The 20876-nt window shown below is 31.7% G+C and overlaps 1 protein-coding gene across 1 annotated transcript; it reads right to left on the bottom strand.

Moving 5' to 3' along the window:
• Positions 1–5079: 5079 nt before the first annotated feature.
• LOC107870860 (putative clathrin assembly protein At2g01600) lies at positions 5080–14921 on the bottom strand. Its single transcript, XM_016717540.2, has 15 exons — positions 14575–14921; positions 14351–14420; positions 12910–13007; positions 10682–10820; positions 10457–10584; positions 9161–9253; positions 8973–9023; positions 7756–7821; positions 7578–7643; positions 7314–7394; positions 7148–7228; positions 6669–6860; positions 6482–6557; positions 6210–6328; positions 5080–5735 (listed from the first exon to the last, which is right to left on the bottom strand). Exons 1-15 carry the CDS (start codon positions 14662–14664, stop codon positions 5391–5393), a joined length of 1695 nt encoding a protein of 564 aa, XP_016573026.1. The 5' UTR covers positions 14665–14921; the 3' UTR covers positions 5080–5390.
• Between the last annotated feature and the right edge of the window lie 5955 nt (positions 14922–20876).

Raw genomic sequence — 20876 nt, 5'->3', positions numbered from 1 at the left:
AATGTAGTATATACTATATATATAGTGTATATGTATTGTTTAACGTATTTAAAATGTATATAGGTGGGTGTATATAGTATATATTAGAATTTTTTATTTTATTTTTGACCGGATTTGACCGATTTTTTAATCGGGTTTAGATGAGTTAGACCGAGTTGGATTAAGTGGGCCGGATCAGGGTTATTTTTAAAAATTTTACTGTTTAACCCGAAACCGGCTTGGCCCACTTAACCCAACTTGTTCCGACCCAACCCGACCCACAAACCTCTTAATTTTAACGAGCCAATTCCGGGTTGATCCAGTCCGGCCCACTTAACACCCTTACCCCAAGGTTAGTATAATTTTCTTTTCCGAGTAAGGTGGAGGGCCCAACATACTTGAAAAGTATTGATGCTCAAAGAGGGATAAGAAAGATTGTTCACCTATATATCCAACTAACCAATGTTTGATCATCATGTTTTTTTGGTTGTTATTATTTTGGCCCAAACCACCATGAAATATAAAGAATTTTGAAGAAAGGTAAACTGCATTCTATCCTCCCTCCGTCCCATTTTACTCGTCTCAAATTTCTTAATTTGTTGTCTCATTTTATTTGTCCCTTTTTATTTATCAAGACAATAAATTTTTTTTTTCCATTATACCCTTAGTATAATTGATTACTTCTTATTGTTAACATTCTTGAAAAATGTTGTAAAGAGGAGTACCATTAAAAGTATACCATTAAGAATATAAATTGTGCTTTGGTATTAGCCATCCATCAGTATTAAAACTAACAACAAGACACAATTAAGAGGGGCAAAATGGTAAAGTTACATTACCAATCATTGTTTCTTAATAGTTGTGTCATCTCAATTTGGGATGGATAAAATAGGACGGAGGGAGTAGGAGTTTATAGTCAAAATACATTTCAACTCGCACCATAAGTTTCACACCATAACCATCAGAGGTTCCTTTTTTCTACTTAAATTATCACTATCTATATATTAAAACACACCTCGAAGTTGATTAGACCAATTATTTGTTGTTTGATTTTTTTAACATGAACTATCACCATCTACTCAGCTAGGTTTAATATATAATAGATGGCGGTAGTTCAAGTAGGAAAATCGAACATTAATTTGGTGATAATTTATAGAGAAAATGGGAACAACTAATAGGTGAAGTGATATTCCCAACAAAGTAATAGTTCAAGTGTGTTTATACATAATTATGATGTTCGGACCACCTTACGCACATCTTAATTAATTTCATGAGATATTTGCTATCTCCCTCTCATTAGTACGATTCTCAGTTAGTTCTGTCCATCAACATTTGGACAAATAAAAAGAAATTACCTAATATTATTTTTTCCGCTGAAATTTAAACTTGAGATCTGATGATTCTAGACCACTTCATTTATCACTAGTGAAACTTCACCTCATAGAAGATTCAAAGTGAAAACATATGTCATTAAGCAACAAAAAGAGGAAATCGAAAAGCATTTTGGTCTCCTTTTATGAAATCAAAGACTTGACATGCCGATTTCTTTTGCTTTTTTTAGCAATTGTAGGGAACTGGAAAGGAACAAAAGGAGGTAGGGGGTAGAACAAGAACAATTATCATCTTCACAGATTTTTTAGTTTAGGCTAGGCTTTTTGTTCCTATTACAATGTGTATTAGCTTCTCTACTAAATACTCTTACCTTTTTTTGCTATTATGGGTAGGCAAACTCTTGAAATAATAACTTAGTTTGTTCCAATGGATATTACCTCTAGTTTTGGTTTTCCATACTATGTCTAGTAACTGCATAAAAGTCCGATTAATTCAAATTCGTATACTGTGAGTCTGAAATCAAAATAGGTTATCTTTTTAAAAAAAGTACCAAAATATCTCATATATTTAAAATGGTACATAAATATGCTTAACTTATATTTTTTTTTGAGTTATACACTTTTTTTTAAACGGTACAATAATAAATGATGTCAACTTTTTGAAAAGTGCATAACTCACAAAAAATGTGAGCTATTTATTTTGTTTTAACATAACTCACAAAAAAAGTAAGTTATGTACATAAAAATAAAATGAATAACTCACTATTTATAAAGAGTAAAAACAATACGTGTATGTAAGAACAAAATGAATAACATACTATTTATAAAGAGTATAAACAATAGGTGCAGAATAAATTTGACATTTTGATTGAAATACTTTTGTATTGACCTTTTTTCAAATTTTAAACGTTAAATTCATAATATTTAATTAAGTTTATCTATTAAATTTATTTAATTAAATTATGTTTTGACATCTTTTTACGACAAGTAATTTTAAATCACTCTTTTGCAAAATAAATTTTAAAAGATTAGTATATTCACAAAATATATTTATAAAATTGATATATTTATAAAAAAGTGTTTTACAACAAATAATTAATTTCATGATTAAATGAGTAACATTACTTTGTGCCACAAATCCTATATCATATCGACGTGTATGGTCTAAGCCCTCCAGGAGCATCATTATCCCCCGTTGTGATGTTTTCTCGTAATAGCAGCTACCGGATCAACGCAACACTTTTTTTTACGATTATTCTTACATACTGAATCCTATAAAAAATAATAACACATAAGTACGTAATATAAAGTTCATAATAAATAATTATGAAATGATATAATAATAACCTGTCTGCTTCGTAATGTCATTTGGTGCATGAGATGCGTCCGGTATAACAGAATGTTCTGCCTCAAGAACCTAAGAAAGTTCATCCATTATAACTCACTTTTTAAGTGAGTTATTTATTTTGTTTTCACATAACTCACAAAAAAAGTGCGTTACTCACTTTTTTTGTGAGTTATATGTTGAACATAAATAGAAGATCCGAAAAGGTTTTATGTTTAACTCACTTTTTTGTGAGCTATGTTAAAACAAAATGAATAACTCACATTTTTTGTGAGTTATGCACTTTTCAAAAAGTTGACACCGTTTATTATTTTGTCATTTAAAAAAAAAGTGCATAACTTACAAAAATGTGAGTTAAACATATTTATTTATTATTTTATATACATGACATATTTTGATATTTTAAAAAAAATATGGCCTATTTTGATTCCAAACTCGTATATTGCATGGTCATTTCTAAAAGTTATGCCCCTAATAGATTTTTTCCCATATTCAAAACTCAATCCCGAAATCTCGGAGTGAAAATATTAGAACCATGGTGAATAGGATGCACACAGTTCAACCAATAGAGATGCAATTACCATATGAATAGGGATAAAGAGAGCACCACAAGGAGAACCTTCTACGAACATTTTCAGAGTAAACTTCGTAGATGGTCATTCATGTTTGAGAAACTATCTACAAATATCATTTTTATTTTATTTAGGACAAAAATATCACCTAATTTTTTCTATTTTTCTTAAAATATATTTAACACCTCAAAACCTTCTTTCTCCTACTTGAAATGTCATGTCATTAAAATTTTTTTTTTTTTTTATAAATAGCTCTATTTAACTTATCAAACTTATTTAACTAAAGTTTTATCCTAATTTTTTTTTTAAAAAAATAAAATTACACATAATATACTAATCATTAAAGATTAATTTAATTACACCAAAAAGCTTGAATTGTTTTATTTGATATTTACTTTTCAAAGCTTCTTTTATTTACTTATTTATTTTACCACTTAATACTATTTAAAACTCAAGTATTTATAAAAATTGATACTCATTTAATTTTTATTTATTTATTTAATATATTAAAGATTTTTAAAATGTAAAAGAAATAAAAATGATGGATTTCATATTTTAGACATTAAATTTATTATTTATAGAAGAATAAAAAAATAAAATTCACTTTTTGGATTATACAAAAAAAATTTGGATTAATATAATCCAAAGATATTATATTACATTCAGATATAGCGTAATAGAGAATAAAAAAATATAATTTGTTATTTAAAAGCATTGATGGCAACCCTACGTTATTTTTTGTTGCCAAAAAAAATTCAATTAGAAAATTTTAATATGTATTATTACCTGAAAATTTAATTTGGACATAGATTACGTGCAACTTTTTATGTAAGATAATTTTTGATAAATATATAGTGAAAAGTTTTTTTTTTCTTGTAGATTTTTACAAGTAATTGCCCGTAAATAAATCAGGTAAATCCGTAAGATAAGACATAAAAATTTAGAAAAAAAACTATTATTTTTAATTTAGTTTCTTAACTTTTTTTGTGATCATTGTATTTATATTTTATTTTATTATACAATTAAACACTAATTTATATCCGTACTTCATTCTAAATCTATCAAAAGCAAAGAATAATTGATTGAGTAATATTTTAAAAATTCATTTGTAATAGTACTGAAGAAGATATCATTTTGTTAATATTTCTTAAGAAATTTAATTTGTTTCAAGACTACATAATTTTTCTTTCCTTCAAAAAAGGAGATTTTATTCTTTTATTCTCATATAAATAACAAATTTAATGTCTAAAATGTGAAATCCATCATTTTATTTCTTTTACGTTCTAAGAATTTTTAGTATATAAAATAAATGATAAAAAAAATTATTTTACCAATTCGTATTAGTACTTGTATTTTAAAACTATTATTAAGTGGTGAAATAAATATGTAAATATAAAAAACTTTGAAAATTACATATCAAATAAAATAACCAAAATTTTTGGTGTAACTAAATTAATCTTCAATGATTAATATATCAGGTGTAATTTAAAAAAAATTAGGATTAAACTTTAGTTAAATAAGTTTTGATAAGTTATACATTTATAAAAAAAAATAAAAAATTAATGACATGGCTTTCCAAGTAGAAGAGAGATTTTGAAGTGATGAGTAAATTTTAAGAAAAAAAAAAAGAAAATTTAAATGATATTCTTGTCCTAAATAAAATAAAAATGGTATTTGTAGGCAATTTTCCAAACATGAATGACCATTCAGGAAATTTACTCAAACATTGTGATTTCCACACTGAATGAACTGCTTGACAATTGCCAATTGGGTACTATCCAGTACTTATGAAGCAATGGAACAATATAGGTCCCCATACACTAAAGAATGCATGAAGATGGGAAAAATATCATTGACTACACAAGAGGAAGTGATTTTAATCAACTGAATAGAAGTTGAATCTCCAGTATAATCATCTTTACATCTTAAAGCAAACATATAGATCAATTTGAAAAACTATATTACGTGGATGATTTACACGACCGCAGATTCACTACCAAAATCAACTATGCCAAGTCTGCTACATCTCGTGTATGTGCAACTTTTAATATAGCAGCCCAGTGCTCCCGAAATGATAGGTTGTTTGTAGGTGAGCAAACATGATTAACAGGCAATACACCGAACTGCCAATTACTATGATATTCCTTCTTGAATGCACATCTTTTATATCAGGCCGGTGGTCCCAAATGGATTTGTTGTTTGTGGATGAGCAACATGATTGGCAGGAAATGCACTGAACGCTGCATCACCAAAAGGATTGTGGGGATTCATCATTGGGTTCTGGGGTTGTGGATAGGCAGGTTCAAATGGTCCAAAAGGATTAACTTGATGTTGAGGCGGCACAGCCATTTGTACTGATGGAGGGGGAGGCATGGTGCTAGACATGGCAAATGGATCAGCAACTTCAAATGGATTAGGGGCTGGTGCACCATATACTGGTCGTTGAGATGCTCTATATGCTCCCTCATCATACAAACTATTGAGCGTGAGGGAGTCCAATCCACCAGCCTGTTAGAGAGATACCAAAACAAATATTAGAGAGGACATTTACTTGATTTCACAAAGCAGATAAAAGATAAATAAATGATCAGTATTAGGCATCAGAACGCCGCCCTATGGACAAAATACTATCAATATAGATTCGAGCGCCATTCTATGGTTAACCAACTTCTATGCTTTACATGTTTCCCTCAAATCCATTTACAAATGAACATCCACAGAGAAGCCCACTTAAAACATTTTTAAGAAAATGGATTCAGAGTTCTCTCCAAATATGATTTTAATATTTTGTTACAAAAACTAAATCCAGTTTAGTTTAGTACTTTGCGGTTTCCGTTTTTGTCTGTCAAGAATATGTGGAGAACGAGATAAATTCGACAGTAAGCACAACAGATGGGATGAGGTCTCACATCAAGGACCAGATTCCGTACCCTTGCAGTTATAAAGAGTACAACAGTAATGAATTGAACTTCAAGGGCTTACCAATTGTCTCTCCTGAGCTGCAGATAAGTCGCTGCTGGGAGTAGTGACCAACGCAAGCTCCCATCCAGTAGGATCAAAATCTTTTGGCTGAGCAGGGTTTGAATCAAATGGTGTTGTCCCTGCAATTATTAACAGTTCATTTAAAATAAACCAACACCCGAATTTTTTTAATTTCTTTTTGGAGAAGGGTAGCCAACACCCGATTTTCTCGATCACCATTACTAACAAATAGAAGTGCACTACTCATTATTAGGTGAAATTAGATAATTTACCAGATGGAACTATAGCCAAAGCCAAAGCATTGCTTTCCTCAATTGCTGATGCATAACCAGTTGGTGCATTTAGCCCCTGAAACAACAAAATAACTAGTAACAAAAGGAACACAGAAGGAAATCCCAAACCGTAACCCTTAAGTTCCAGATAAACAACAAAAAATTCAATAAGACTAGCTGCATTCACCAGTAAATCATCAGATTCCAAGCTGCTTGGGGGCGGAGGCATTGGTGGGGCAGGAGCTTCGGTGGTTGAAACAATAGCATCATCTTCATGCAGAGGAGGTGGTGGGGTTTCGTTAGCTGAATCTTGAGCATCTTCAGAAGCTGAAGGTTCATCCTCTTGTTTATACGTAAGCATAAGCCTTTCCGGATAATCCTAGTTATAGTTAATAATGTTAGTGTTCTACAGTGACATTAGACATGTATATTACTATACTCTAACCAACTTTATATAACATAAGATATTAGTGTTCTACAGTGACATTAGACATGTATATTACTATGCTCTAACCAACTTTATATAACATAAGATATAGAAACGAAAACATAGATCAGCACTATACAAAGGAACACCATAAGTTGGCATATAATTTGTTTTTGAGAAAAGTTGGAAAATAATTTGTTTTGGAGTACATATGCTTGTATATGAAATAAATGTCCTACCAGAGTTTCTATTGGCACAGAGACTATCCGGGGTGCTTCTTTTATATACTCTTCCATGGTCACAAGGAAGGACTGCGGAGGCTGAAAACCAGAATAGTGTGTCAAGTGATGAACCACAAAATTTGAGGACAATTCAATCACTACAGAAGCTAAGTAGCATTATTACCTCTCTCAAATCAGGAAACTGGAAGTTCCTGGCAAGTTCCAATCCTTTGCATACCTCATAAAAGTCAGAGAGGCTCATGGCCTGAAACAAGAAATAAATTTATACATAACACCATAAACCCACGGAAATGTCTGCATGGTGAGAGAGGAGCAGTAAGAAACGAAACTCTAGGGCACAAAATATTCTTTTTAAATGGAGAAGAAAATATTCTACCAAAATAGCAACGATACAAAATATTCTATCATGTTTTTTCAGTATGTTCACCTGCTGGCCAGCTCGTTTGTAGATATCAAGCGCCTTAATAGCTTCATGTCTTGGCATGTCAAAAAACTGAATTAAAATCAGTAGAAAAACAATGTCAAAAAGATGAAACAGATACAACAGTGACAAGCAACGTTTTCGATGAAGTCATGTTGCAGAAGAAGCTGAAAGTCAAATGCACCTTGTCAATAAGATTAATTATTCCATCATTTATAGCACAATAGATTTTGAAGCTCTCCTTGAGGACCTGGAATGAAAAATGAGCAAATATTTACACCACCGCTCATTCAAATGTAAAGTCTACAAATTGATGTTGGCTGTCAGCTGCAGAAGGGAGTCACGCATGCTTCAGCATTCTACTAGTTCCCTCATTTCAAGAAATCAAGAAAGCACCGGGGAAGGGTCAGAGAACCAGCATGTACTCCAGCAACTAAACACATAAATGACTAACTATGCTAATAGCCAGATATTTCCAACTTTCCAAAATGGACTTAAAAAGACAAACTAAAACACATCTTTCTTGTGGAGTCACGTTGCCTTTTCTAGTTGCCAAATAATAACGAACATTAATCTGCAATAGAGGATCCTTTTTAGACTCTGGAATTTCAAGATTTGGCATTTCATTAAATCCTTGCTAATGCACCAAGTTTCCCTTGTTTGTTTCCCGCTCCTAAATTTTCTCTCAGCAGAACTGGGAAAAACAAGGTTTTATATACTTTTTCTTTAATTGTTAACAAGGTTCTAACATTCCTTGCATACATGAAAAAAGGTAGCCCGGTGCACTAAAGCTACCGTTATGCGCGGTGTCCGGGGAAGGGCCCCACCACAAGGGTGTATCGTACGCAGCCTTACCTTGCATTTCTGCCAGAGGCTGTTTCCAAGGCTTGAACCCGCGACCTCCTAGTTACATGGCAGCAACTTTACCAGTTACTCCAAGACTCCCCTTCATTCCTTGCATACATGAGAAAAAGTAAATTTGGTTTTAAGTACATATAACAAAGTTTTCCTATGCACCCCCTTATTTAGTGAAAGAGGGGCTACACTCCATGTATAGAAATAATTTATTAAAAAAAACATGATAATAACAGTGGTGTTCGAACACTTGAGCACACCACGACTATTCCACCGCTCCAACACACGCAGGTACTAGGTAATTGCCACCAAAAGCTTTAGGTAGATAAGAAAAAATCACTTAGCATTTTTTGTCTCATGGGATTTGAGTCCTGGTCTCCCATGGTTTTCATCACTTCATCAACTATTATGTCAAACCCTTGGGTACTCAATTTGCAAGTACCAAAGAGCTATTTTAATATATATAAAATATCAATCAACTTAACAGAGGCAGCCGGAATATTTAATCAAATATAAAAGGGTAGGCACAAAAATAAAAAAACATACCAGGGCAAGGGCATATTGTATCACGTAATTTCCAACTGCGGCTCCCTCAGGCTGTAATGTAAGCAAGAGCTTTAAACTATAACCCAAATAGATTAAATATAGAACTCTTACAATCTAACCTAGGAATTTCATCCAAAAGACATAGATTGCAACAAAAAAGAGAATTTACCAAAGCTTCAAAACTTTACCCGACATCCGATAAGACGATACAACAACTGCTGCAAAGCAGGCAACTGCTCCAAAAGTTCCTCACTGGGTAATTCCCTAGTTCTGCTGTATCCCTGCTCAAAAAGTAAATGATCACATTTGGAAGTTACATACATATTGACTAAATGAGCAGTAGATTAAAATTCATTCAATCCGCCAAACTTAGCGTCTAGCAGCAGGTAGACGAGCAGTATCTGTATTGGTTTAAGACAGTTCATTTAGGTCAGCTCGCATGCTTGTGACAGAAATTCACTGAAAACGACATTGTAGCATGCTTCTAGCCAGCCAAATGTTAATCACCCATAAGAACTATCAATTACTTCTTAAATATAACTAGTACAACGATTTTTGTAATGCACATGTTCCAATTTAAGTACAGATAACTAGTACAACGATTTTTGCAATGCACAGAAGAATTTTCTTTTCTGAAACTAATTTGTATCAAAGGCACCAATAGGGTTGAAGGCTCAATCATCATGGTAATTTTATGAGTATAGATAATAATTGTTTTGGACATATTAATATTTTCTTTTTTATGGTAGGAACTTCAATATGGGTTATTGCACTTCTATGGTTTAATCTAACAAGTTACATTAAGTTTGCTTTTATTTTGATTCACCCAGCGTAATTTTGATTAAAAAATTGAAGTTTGTGGTATTTTGACATGCTTGATCTACTAAAAGCCCGCACTTAAATTGTTGTGCCTGGACTATCATGGCATTCTCATTTTCTTTTCTTAATTTGTTAGGTAAGTACCAAGTCCCCTGCCCTTCATTTGCTTTAAATGTGATCAGGGGTGACACTAGAGCACTGGTTAGGGGTTCAGCCGAAACTAGAACATAGAGCAGCAGTAACACAAAAAGAAAAGCTCCACTTTCCAAAGCATCATAAGTATCAATAAGTAAGAAAAATTAAGGTGGTGGGAAAATTAAGGTGGTTATATTAATCGCCTTTACATAGGAATTAATAGTATGCAATATATCTGAAAGAAACTATGAATCTGGGGAATTAAGGCATGTTAACAGATCCTCAACTTAGTGCAAGAAAGAAGGAAAGGGGAAATATAGAAACATGTCTACACAATGTTTCAGAAACTGAAGTCTCCAATGGTGTGGACCACATGATTTGTCCAGTTATAAGAGCACGGAATGAACATTTTATGAATGACTTCGCTTCTAGTAGGCTAAATTTATTCAATTTTCTTCGCAAAAGAAGAAACCACGACTTTTTGAACTATGCAGAACAGTAATCAGAAATTTCAACAGTGTTATGCCAACCTTTTCTTGCCCTTGGGCAGGTTTAGGAAGGCGCTCTCCTTCAATATCATACTTCAGAACCCTAAAGCATTCAAGCCGTTCTTCCAGAAAGAGTGCATATGTTCGTACCCAGGCAGAACAGTCCCAAGCTGGAGGGACGGAAAAGATAGAATCATTCTGGTTGAACTTGATGGAATCTCAAGGTAAATAGTAACTCAAAAGAACAATAATGGTAATTTTACCAACCAATTGGGCTTGAATCATCTTTGAAATTGGACATTTGGAGAACGCGTCCTCTTTGTTGGAAATTCAATAGTTCCTCTCTAAATGTTGGATCACCTTCCCTCAATGTTCTGTGGATTACTATCAATGTCTTCAGTGCTACCTATTTCAGAAAATGTGGAAAGATATTTTATATGTAAAACATATCAGTATGGGCAAGGATTAGTTAAGCAATTGAAGTGTAAAATACATCACAAATTAGTAAACCACAAAAGAGCGGCGATTATAAATATTTAAACTCTTTGTTGCCGCCGTGCCAAATTATAAATACGATCTGTAGAATGTGTTCCAGCTTTTCCACCTCCTATTTTGATGTCTACCCACTTAATTATCCTACCTCATCCTATATTAAAGAAGTTCAGATTTCCCACCAAGATCTGTTCAGCTGCTTGCAGAAGAACCAGTCTGGAGGATGAGATGTCTAATTTAAAAGGGAAAAATATACATTCTGATAGGATGTCTCATAAGCACCTGTTTTTAACAACCAAATATTAAAGTGCACTTTCTAATTTCTGCTACCTCCTCCTTGCAGTAACATAGAGACTTTCCCCATTAATGGAAATTATATACATGATGTCATCAATACTAGACAACTCATTTCCTCTCTCCATCCTGCCCTCTCATAAAAAGCTCCCACGATCAGACTAACTGCTAGTAACTACATAGAATTCTCCTTTATATGACAAAATCATTGAAGACTCAAAGAACTCATATAATATTTTAATATCGGGAGGCTCAGTACTTCAACTAGTCTGTAAATTTCAACTCTTTTTACAGATACACAACTTTGTAAACGATAGTGGATGCTCAAAATGTTGACTGCAACGTGACAACAACTGTCAATGCCAGGACATTGCTAATTCAAGAGCAGGTGGGTTCACATAGAAAGTCATATATAGAATTAGCCCCAATGTTTACATATAATAATAAGAAACAGAAGGAAACAACAATAGGCATGAAGAAATCTGTAGATTTTGGGAAAAAATAAACTGTTGATATGCATGTAAAGGCTGTATGCAAGAGTCATGCAGAGAATGACTGATGACGACAACACCTAACTAATGTTGGAAGGGTGAATCTATTTGCCTGAGATTTTCTTTTGATAAGGTAAAGCTATCTCAGTTGCCTAATACTCCTTTTCAATGATTGTGTGTGCAGAAAAAATCAATAAGCCTGTGCAGAGCTTAGATCTAACAGTTTGCATAATATTGTTTGTCTTCGTAAATTCTCCAACACCAGATACAGTAACGGACAATCCCAAACTAGTAAAATAATTTTAAATAATGAAAAGATAACTGGTTGACCTTTGAAGACACAACCCATAACAACAACAAATTATATACAACATTCCGTCTCTAGTGATAGCAAAAATCCAAGTGATGACACTTTCAGCCTGGTGCATTAAAGGGAACTGCTAAGCAATTGCACAACTATGTTTGAATGGCAGAATTCTACAGGACAATGTATCATCATTTTCCACACTAACAACTTATTTTCACACTATCACTACATTCACACTTTCAAGTCAAGTTTCAGAGGTTGCCAGCTACATTTTCATCCTAATATATCAATATCACCGTCAGCATCGTTTAAATGATTTTCAATGACACAAAACAGGTTTATTTATTTTTCTAGAATTTAATTCTCGGACAATTAAATAACCAACTGATCAGTGTTCAGCAGCAGATGCACAGCACACATATATTAAAAGATATTATCTAAACGAGATTGGAGTTCACAAAATCAGTCCCCAAACAGTGTCCAGCTAGATTTCTTGTCAATTTAAAGTTGTTTTTGTAGAAAGAATCCACAATTTAATCAATTCAGAGGATCCTCACAGAAGCATGTTATGCCCAGAGCTGACAAATTCCAAGATGCTACCTAAACTAGAGCCTTGAAAGTGTAGATCTACACTAGATTACTTTAATTCACCCAAATCCCTGGTGAAACACATCGATGTACTTTTCTTTATAACTAGCAAGTTATACAGCCATAGGTGTATAGTGCATGAAGGGGGCATACATTGCAATAAAGAACAACAAAAACAACTCCATTTACACTCTAAAATCCCAATAATCAGAGCCACAATAATAAAATATGGTCATTCAGATCAAAGCATCAATAAAAATGCACGAAAAGGCACTCAAGTATATAATTTTGTCAATTAAACTAACTGTGTCAGCACTCCATACCGTCCAATTATGTGTCTTCGCCAATCGCCTCGCAAGTGCGTGTATGCAGTACGCAACGTCAGCACGAGGTCGTATTGCTGATGTATAAACCAAAATTTCTGCAAGAACCAAAAGCGCAATATCACCACCAACAATTTTACAGTAACAACAAAAACACAAATTAAAAAGGGCCAGCCCAGCGCACTAAAGTGTCCGCTATGCTCGGAGTCTGGAGAACGGCCGGACCACAAGCATCTTTTGTACACAGCCTTACCCTGCATTTCTGCAAGAGGCTATTCCACGGCTTGAACCCGTGACCTCATGGTTACATGGCAGCAACTTTGCCGGTCACTCCAAGGCTCCCCTTCAATAAAAACACAAATGAATAACAACAAAGCAAAAACAAACCTAAATGAATATTTACAAGAAGAATCCCTAACTACTAGTGTGATTAACTAAATTAAACCAAAACTAATACATATCTAAGTTCTAAGACGCATTTTTTCCACCAAGAAGAAAGAACCCCGGGTTAGGAAAACAAATAATTTCCCTAAAAAGGCAGCCAAGAGCGCTAAAGCTCCCATTATGTGCAAGGTAGGGGGAAGGTCCGAACCAAACGAATCTATCATACGTAGCCTTACCCTGCATTACTGCAAGAGACTATTTCCACAGCCTGAACATGTGGTCTCCTTATCACATGGCGGCAACTTTACCAGTAATTCCAAGGCTCGCCTTCAAACACATGATTTCACTAAAAGCAAGAAATACAAGTACCAAAAACACAATATTAATAGTTTACCACCAACACTTTAACATTAACAATACAAACACAATTGAACACTTTACAATTGGTGGTAAACTGTTAATATCTAGTGTAATTAACCAAATTATCCCAAAACTAATACATATCTAAGTTCTAGAACACACCTTTTACCAAAAACAAAGAACCCCAAGAAATTAAAAGTAACCAAAACACAATATTATTCAAAAAATATGGAAAAAAAAAACAAATCAAGTATTGGATCTGTTAAATAATACTTACTTCTAAGATGACTGTCTTTGGGTGGACCCTCAACATAATTGGTAGCCTTAATGATCGTCACATCAACATCCTAATACATATCTATGCAGGGGAGGAGCCAAGTATAGCGAAGGGGTTCTGTCCAAACCCTCTTGGACAGAAAATTACATCGTTTATACATGGTTAAATTTATTCATTTATGTATATACAATATATTTTGAGCCCCTTGGTGAAAATTCTAGTTCCGCCACTGTATCTATGTTCTAAAACACACCTTTTCCCAAAAAGAAAGAACCCCAAGTTAGGAAAACTCATGATTTCCCTAAAACCAAGAAATACAAAGTACCCAAAAACACAATACAATTCACAAAACATGAAAAACCCAAATCAAATCTCTCATTGTAAGATCTGTTAAAGAGTAAAAAGAAGAAGAATACTTACTTCTAAGATGTCGGTCTTTTGGTGGACACTCAACATGATTAGTTGCCTTAACGATCGCGACATCCACATCCTAAACATCAAAAATCCACCACTAAAACATCAAATCTTGAAAAATCCAATAATTTTCAAGATTCATATATTTATGAAAATTATACATCAAATAAACAATACCCAAATAGATTTTTTTATTAAAAAAATTAAAGAAGGAGAAAATATAGGGGGACCTTGAAATCGCTATTAACATGGGCAAGGCCAACAGTTGTATGGTCTTTGAGAGCACCATATGCTTTTCTCCAACTTTGAAGTGTACCCATTTTTCTCTCTACGCTTCTCCTTGAGATTCGTTGATTTCTTCACCCTTTTTTCTCTCTCTGCTCAAAGGGAAAAATGGGGGTTACTATTGTTTTTCTTCTGTTATGGTTGGCACACTTTGCTTTGTCTTTCCAATTTGGCCTCGTCATCATTTCTCCTTTTTATTTTTTACTTTTTTTTATCAAATGGACCCCTTTTCTGTTCTTCGAGTAAAAACTTCATTTAGGGTGTGTTTGGAATGTCCGGATGAAATGGAGCTCGATTAGTTTCTGCTAGACCAAATATAAAGAATATATAACCATTTTAGAGAATAGAGGAATACCAGATCATATCTGTTTTTGCACTATGTCAAATTCATTTGATTTACGAAAATATGTACATATTAATATATTATACCTGAGTTTATAATATATTTTCTCTGTCAAAATGAGTTTCTTATGAAATAGAAAAATAATTTTCCAAGTGAAAGTAGGAAAAACAAATCTCATAAATAATATTTCAAGTTTATTATGTACTTCCTACCAATTCAACGCCCCTAACATGAGGTTGTCTAACGGTGACTTAAAATTAAATCAGTTTTCATTCGAACCAGATCAATTACTCTTCCTGCTTGGTTGAGAAACCCAACGCCACTATTCTTGAACAACTTGGAGTCGGACCTTCTTTCCCACTATTATGAACATGAAAATAATAGTCCAAATCAGATCCAGCTGTTCACTGCCCCTATCAGAAATAGGATTTAGAACCCAACGCTACACTAGTCTAATAGACCCAAAGTAGTCCAGCACGACCCCCTCGGCCAGCTAGGTTGAATATTTTCTGAACCGAATCGGTTGAGCCCGACCCCTTAATACCTTTATTCTAACCCATATCTTTCGACCATCTCATTTCCATCGTCCTTTATTGATAACTTTCAAAGGTGAAAGAGATATTGTTTCTCAAATTCAAAAGTTTAAGGGGATTAAGCGAAATTTACTATATTTATTTGTGCCTTGAACTTTAAATAATTTCTTCATCTTAAAGCTACTATGTCAACTAAGAAATAATTAAGTGTTGCTGTGTTGGGTCAAACATATATAAATGCTAGCTATTCTCAGTGATATAAACAAAGTATCATTTATCTTACTTAAAGTATTTGTCTAATTAAGCTATCAACATTTAAAAAAAAAAATATTTGAGAAATAATGTGTGCCTGCTATAATTGTGTATACTATAAGGTTGAAAATTTCTAAGATGCTTTAAAAGCCAGAAGAAGCACATGAGCAAGCTGATAAGAAGAATCGAATACAGTGTAGATTAACAGGTAAGACAAAAGGTTTCATTACTTTAATGTTTTATCTAATAAACTAGTTAAATTATCCGCGCTTCGCGCGGTCTTAATAATACAAATAATTTATTAAATAATATATAGATAGATCTTTATATGAAAAGAATATAAAATTAAAAAATACAAAAAAAAATAATTACACCGACTCAATCGCTTCTCAAAATAATAGACGTACAATTCATAGATTAAATATATTAACAACATGTAATCATCTACTTTAGAAGGTGAAGAGCAAAATATTTATTCTTGTAATTATAATGATTAAAAATAAATCAAATAATACACTATTTCTCAAAGTTAAAAAGAAAGAAAAAGAAGAAATAAATAAAACATAAAGGTTTCTTTTTTTATGTATATAATTTTTTTTAAAAATAAATCAGATAAATACACTATTTTTTAAAATTAAAAAAAAAAAAAAAGAACAAAACATAAATGATTCTTTTTCGTGTATATAAATTTTTTCATAATTACCGCACGTTCATAAAAATTTTAGAATTAATTACCTCATTTTCCTTTCTCGACCCCATGTTCCTTTATATTTCTCAAATTTTATGTCATGGATATTTATTGATAGTCCTAAAACTTAATCATAACTAAGACCAAATAATGAATATATTTCAATTATTAAAATTTATTTAGCTATCGGTGGATGTTGGTTGCTTTGTATTGCTTTACATGTAATTAATGGAAATAAGCTTGACAACTAAAAAAATCAATTATAAATTAAGAAACTTAATTAATAATTCGTAAATTTTCAACTACAACTCATTCATTTGAACCGAAAGGAATTATAGACTTAAAAATTAAACTTAAGAGGCATCATATATAGAGATAGAAATAAGACAATACACATATTATTATATTTTTAATCATTAATTAAAAAATAAAAAGAAAGATAAAATCAATGCATAATTGTCCAAGCTCTTGTCGATAGCCACTTCCACAAACCTTTAACCATTTAATAGCATCTTCTTCTCTTTCAAGTGAAATAAAAACATAAATATCATAGTGAAAATGAAAGATAATCTTCGGTAAAATCGCATGAAATAAAATATATGAACTTTTATTGAAAGAAAAACAAAATGAATACATTAACGTCTCGGTATTATGTACTTCCATAAGCTTAAAAAAATCAATTATAAATTAAGAAACTTAATTAATAATTAGAAAATTTCCAACTCCAAAGTTATTCATTTAACCAAAAGAAATTATAGACTCAAAAATAGAACTTAAGAGACATCATATACAGATATAGTAATAAGACAATACACATATTATTATATTTTAATCATTAGTTGAAAAATAAAAAGAAAGCTGAAATCAAATGTTCGAGCTCTTACCGATATCCACTTCCATAAGCCTTTCGCCATTTAAGAACATTTTCTTCTCTTTTAAGTGAAATAAAAACATAAATATCATAGTGAAAATGAAGAATAACCTTGAGTAAAATCGCATGAAATAAAACATATGAAATTCTATAGAAAGAAAAAATGGAATGAATACATAAATGTCTCGATATCTACTTTCACAAGCCTATCACCATTCAAAAGTCTTCTTTTTCTTTTCAAAATAGACAAAAGCATGAATATAATAGTGAAAATGAAAAATAACCTTGGGTAAAATCGCATGAAATAAAACATATGAAATTCTATAGAAAGAAAAAACAGAATGAATGCATAAATGTCTCGATATCTACTTCCACAAGTCTATCACCATTCAAAAGTCTTCTTTTTCTTTTCAAAACAGACAAAAGCATGAATATAATAGTGAAAATGAAGGGTGACCTTCCATAGCATCTCATGAAACAAAAAATATGAATTTATATACATAAAAATAAAGAAATACCAAGAGGTATCATTAACTTTTGTATTAAATATTTAGGGGTTATAAATATAAAATCATGAATAACTTGAGAGTTACAAATACTATTAGTAGAAATTAAATAGATGAGTTACCTCAAACATTTTTTTTTCCTTTTATTACATAATAAATAGAGTTTAAATGTGGTGACTTTGATTTTTTTTAAACACACAGATATTTAAAATACGGAGAAAAATCAATAAATATCCAAAAAATCACAAAAAAGATAAATAGGGTTGGAGGCCTCTAAAGCATTCCACACAGGATTGACTATTGATCTCCTTTATATATATATATATATATATATATATATGTATTGATTGATTGATTGATTCCTTTATATTTCTCAAATTTTATGTCATGCATATTTATTGATAGTCCTAAAACTTAATCATAACTAAGACCAAATAATGACCAAATTTATTTAGCTATCAGTGGATGTTGGTTGCTTTGTATTGCTTTACATGTGATTAATGAAAATAATGCGCTGTGGGGATACCTTGGGAAACAAAAAAAAATGGAAATAAGCTAGACACCTACAAAAATCAATTATAAATTAAGAAACTTAATTAATAATTCGTAAATTTTCAACTACAAATTATTCATTTGAACCAAAAGGAACTACAGACTTAAAAATTGAACTTAAAGGCATCATATATAGATATAGAAATAAGACAATACACATATTATTATATTTTTAATCATTAATTAAAAAATAAAAAGAAAGATAAAATCAATGCATAATTGTCCAAGCTCTTGCCGATATCCACTTCCACAAGTCTTTAACCATTTAATAGCATGTTCTTCTTTTTCAAGCTAAATAAAAACATAAATATTATAGTGAAAATGAAGGATAACCTTCGGTAAAATCGCATGAAATAAAATATATGAACTTCTATAGAAAGAAAAACAAAATGAATATATTAATGTCTCGGTATATACTTCCATAAGCCTAAAAAAATCAATTATAAATTAAGAAATTTAATTAATAATTAGAAAATTTTCAACTACAAAGTTATTCATTTAACCAAAAGAAATTATAGACTTAAAAATAGAACTTAAGAGGCATCATATATAGATATAGAAATAAGATGATAGACAAATTATTATATTTTTAATCATTAGTTGAAAAATAAAATAAAGATGAAATCAAATGTCCGAGCTCTTGCGATATCCACTTTCACAAGCCTTTACCATTTAAGAGCATTTTTTTTAAGTGAGATAAAAACATAAACATCATAATGAAAATGGAGAATAACCTTGGGTAAAATCGCATGAAATAAAACATATGAAATTCTATAAAAAGAAAAAATGGAATGAATACATAAATGTCTCGATATCTACTTCCACAAGCCTATCACCATTCAAAAGTCTTCTTTTTCTTTTCAAAACAGACAAAAGCATGAATATAATAGTGAAAATGAAAGGTGACCTTAGATAGCATCTCATCAAACAAAAAATATGAATTTATATACATAAAAATAAAGGAATAACATAAGGTAACATTAATTTTTGTATTAAATATTTAGGAGATAAATATAAAATCATGAATAGCTTGAGAGTTACAAATAATATTAGTAGAAATTAAATAGATGAGTTACCTCAAATATTTTTTTTCTTATTCTAACTCTAACCTTCCTACTTCTTCTTTTAGTTTTTGATTCTCTTATAGGGTACTCATGGAAAAGTTTGCATTAAAAAGTCTTCAATGGATGAACTTAATACTAAGGTGATTGGAACTACATGTCCCATTGAGCAAGTGGTTGTTCATAAGAAGAATATAGGTAAAGAGAATTATTTTGAACTTGTCCAAGATGAGACTTATGACAAGAAGTCCAACAAGACAGATATAGAGCCAACGCTAATGAGCAAGAAAAAATGAGGTAATATTATTCCTTTGCTACATAAGACCAAATTAAGGCATGACTCCTCAAGTCTTAGTGATTGTAAGGAAAAAAAATATTTGCTACTAGTGATGAGAAAATCCGTGACTATTACGATACAAGTGATCAAATGCCCATTGTTGAACCTATTCATGATTCCTTGTTGGTGAATTTGAGCAGCTACTTAGAATTTAATAGAGATTGTATTTTGAGATTGAAAGATTCTTCTAACCTTCTTGAAATTTCCTATGCTTATGTGAATAAATGTTGTGTGGAAAAATCTTTAAGTATAATTGATGATGCTTGGCTATATCATAAAAGTGTTAAATTTGATACATATTTTATGGAGCTTATGACGTCTTTGACAAGCCCAGTGGAGTACTTTATTGATAGAGCTAAATTGGAGAGACACATATCATTCCCTACGTTATCTAAACATGAATATTGTTGTGCTCATACAAGGAAGATAATTTTCTATTAAGATGATGATGTCCACATGCTTTATAAAGGTGTATTTATACATGTAAGGATTAATTGGGTTAAGTGGATGCATAATCACTATCTTATTTTATTCCTACCATTGTTGTTTTCAATAATGGATGTTGTTTACTATTGTATGTCGTCTTGATTATGCGAGATTCAAATTCGAGGATGAATTATTTTCAAGAAGAGGGGAATAATAGCATCTAGGCTGTCCCACTTGCATTAAGATTGACGGGCTTCAATATGAATCAAAAAGATGCTTATGATGGAAGAAGAGTCCAAGAATGAGTCCAAGAATTATGGAGAAGCATGGGCTAAGTGATACACATATTTCATGATTCAATTTCAAGTCTAAATGCCAAAGATTGGGCCCATAGGGTTTTGATTAAATCAGAAACTTTTGTTTTCCTAGTTTAAAGTTTCCAACTGGGGTTACAGGTTGGACCTCGATTAGCTCAGATTGGGGCAAATTGGTTAGATGATACCTCCCACAGTCTCAGTTACAGTCTCAGTTCAGTATTCAGTTCAGAGTTCAGTTTCAGGTTTGCTTGACCATGGCATATAGTTATTAGTTATTTAGTTATCAGTATTTCAGTTTACAGACTATTTTAGAATCATGTTATACGCTTGGTCTTGCATTCTCAGATAATACAATTTATAT

The sequence above is a fragment of the Capsicum annuum genome, chromosome 5, assembly GCF_002878395.1.
Source record: "Capsicum annuum cultivar UCD-10X-F1 chromosome 5, UCD10Xv1.1, whole genome shotgun sequence".
Lineage (NCBI taxonomy): Eukaryota > Viridiplantae > Streptophyta > Magnoliopsida > Solanales > Solanaceae > Capsicum > Capsicum annuum.
This window is presented reverse-complemented; position numbering and strand designations above follow the sequence as displayed.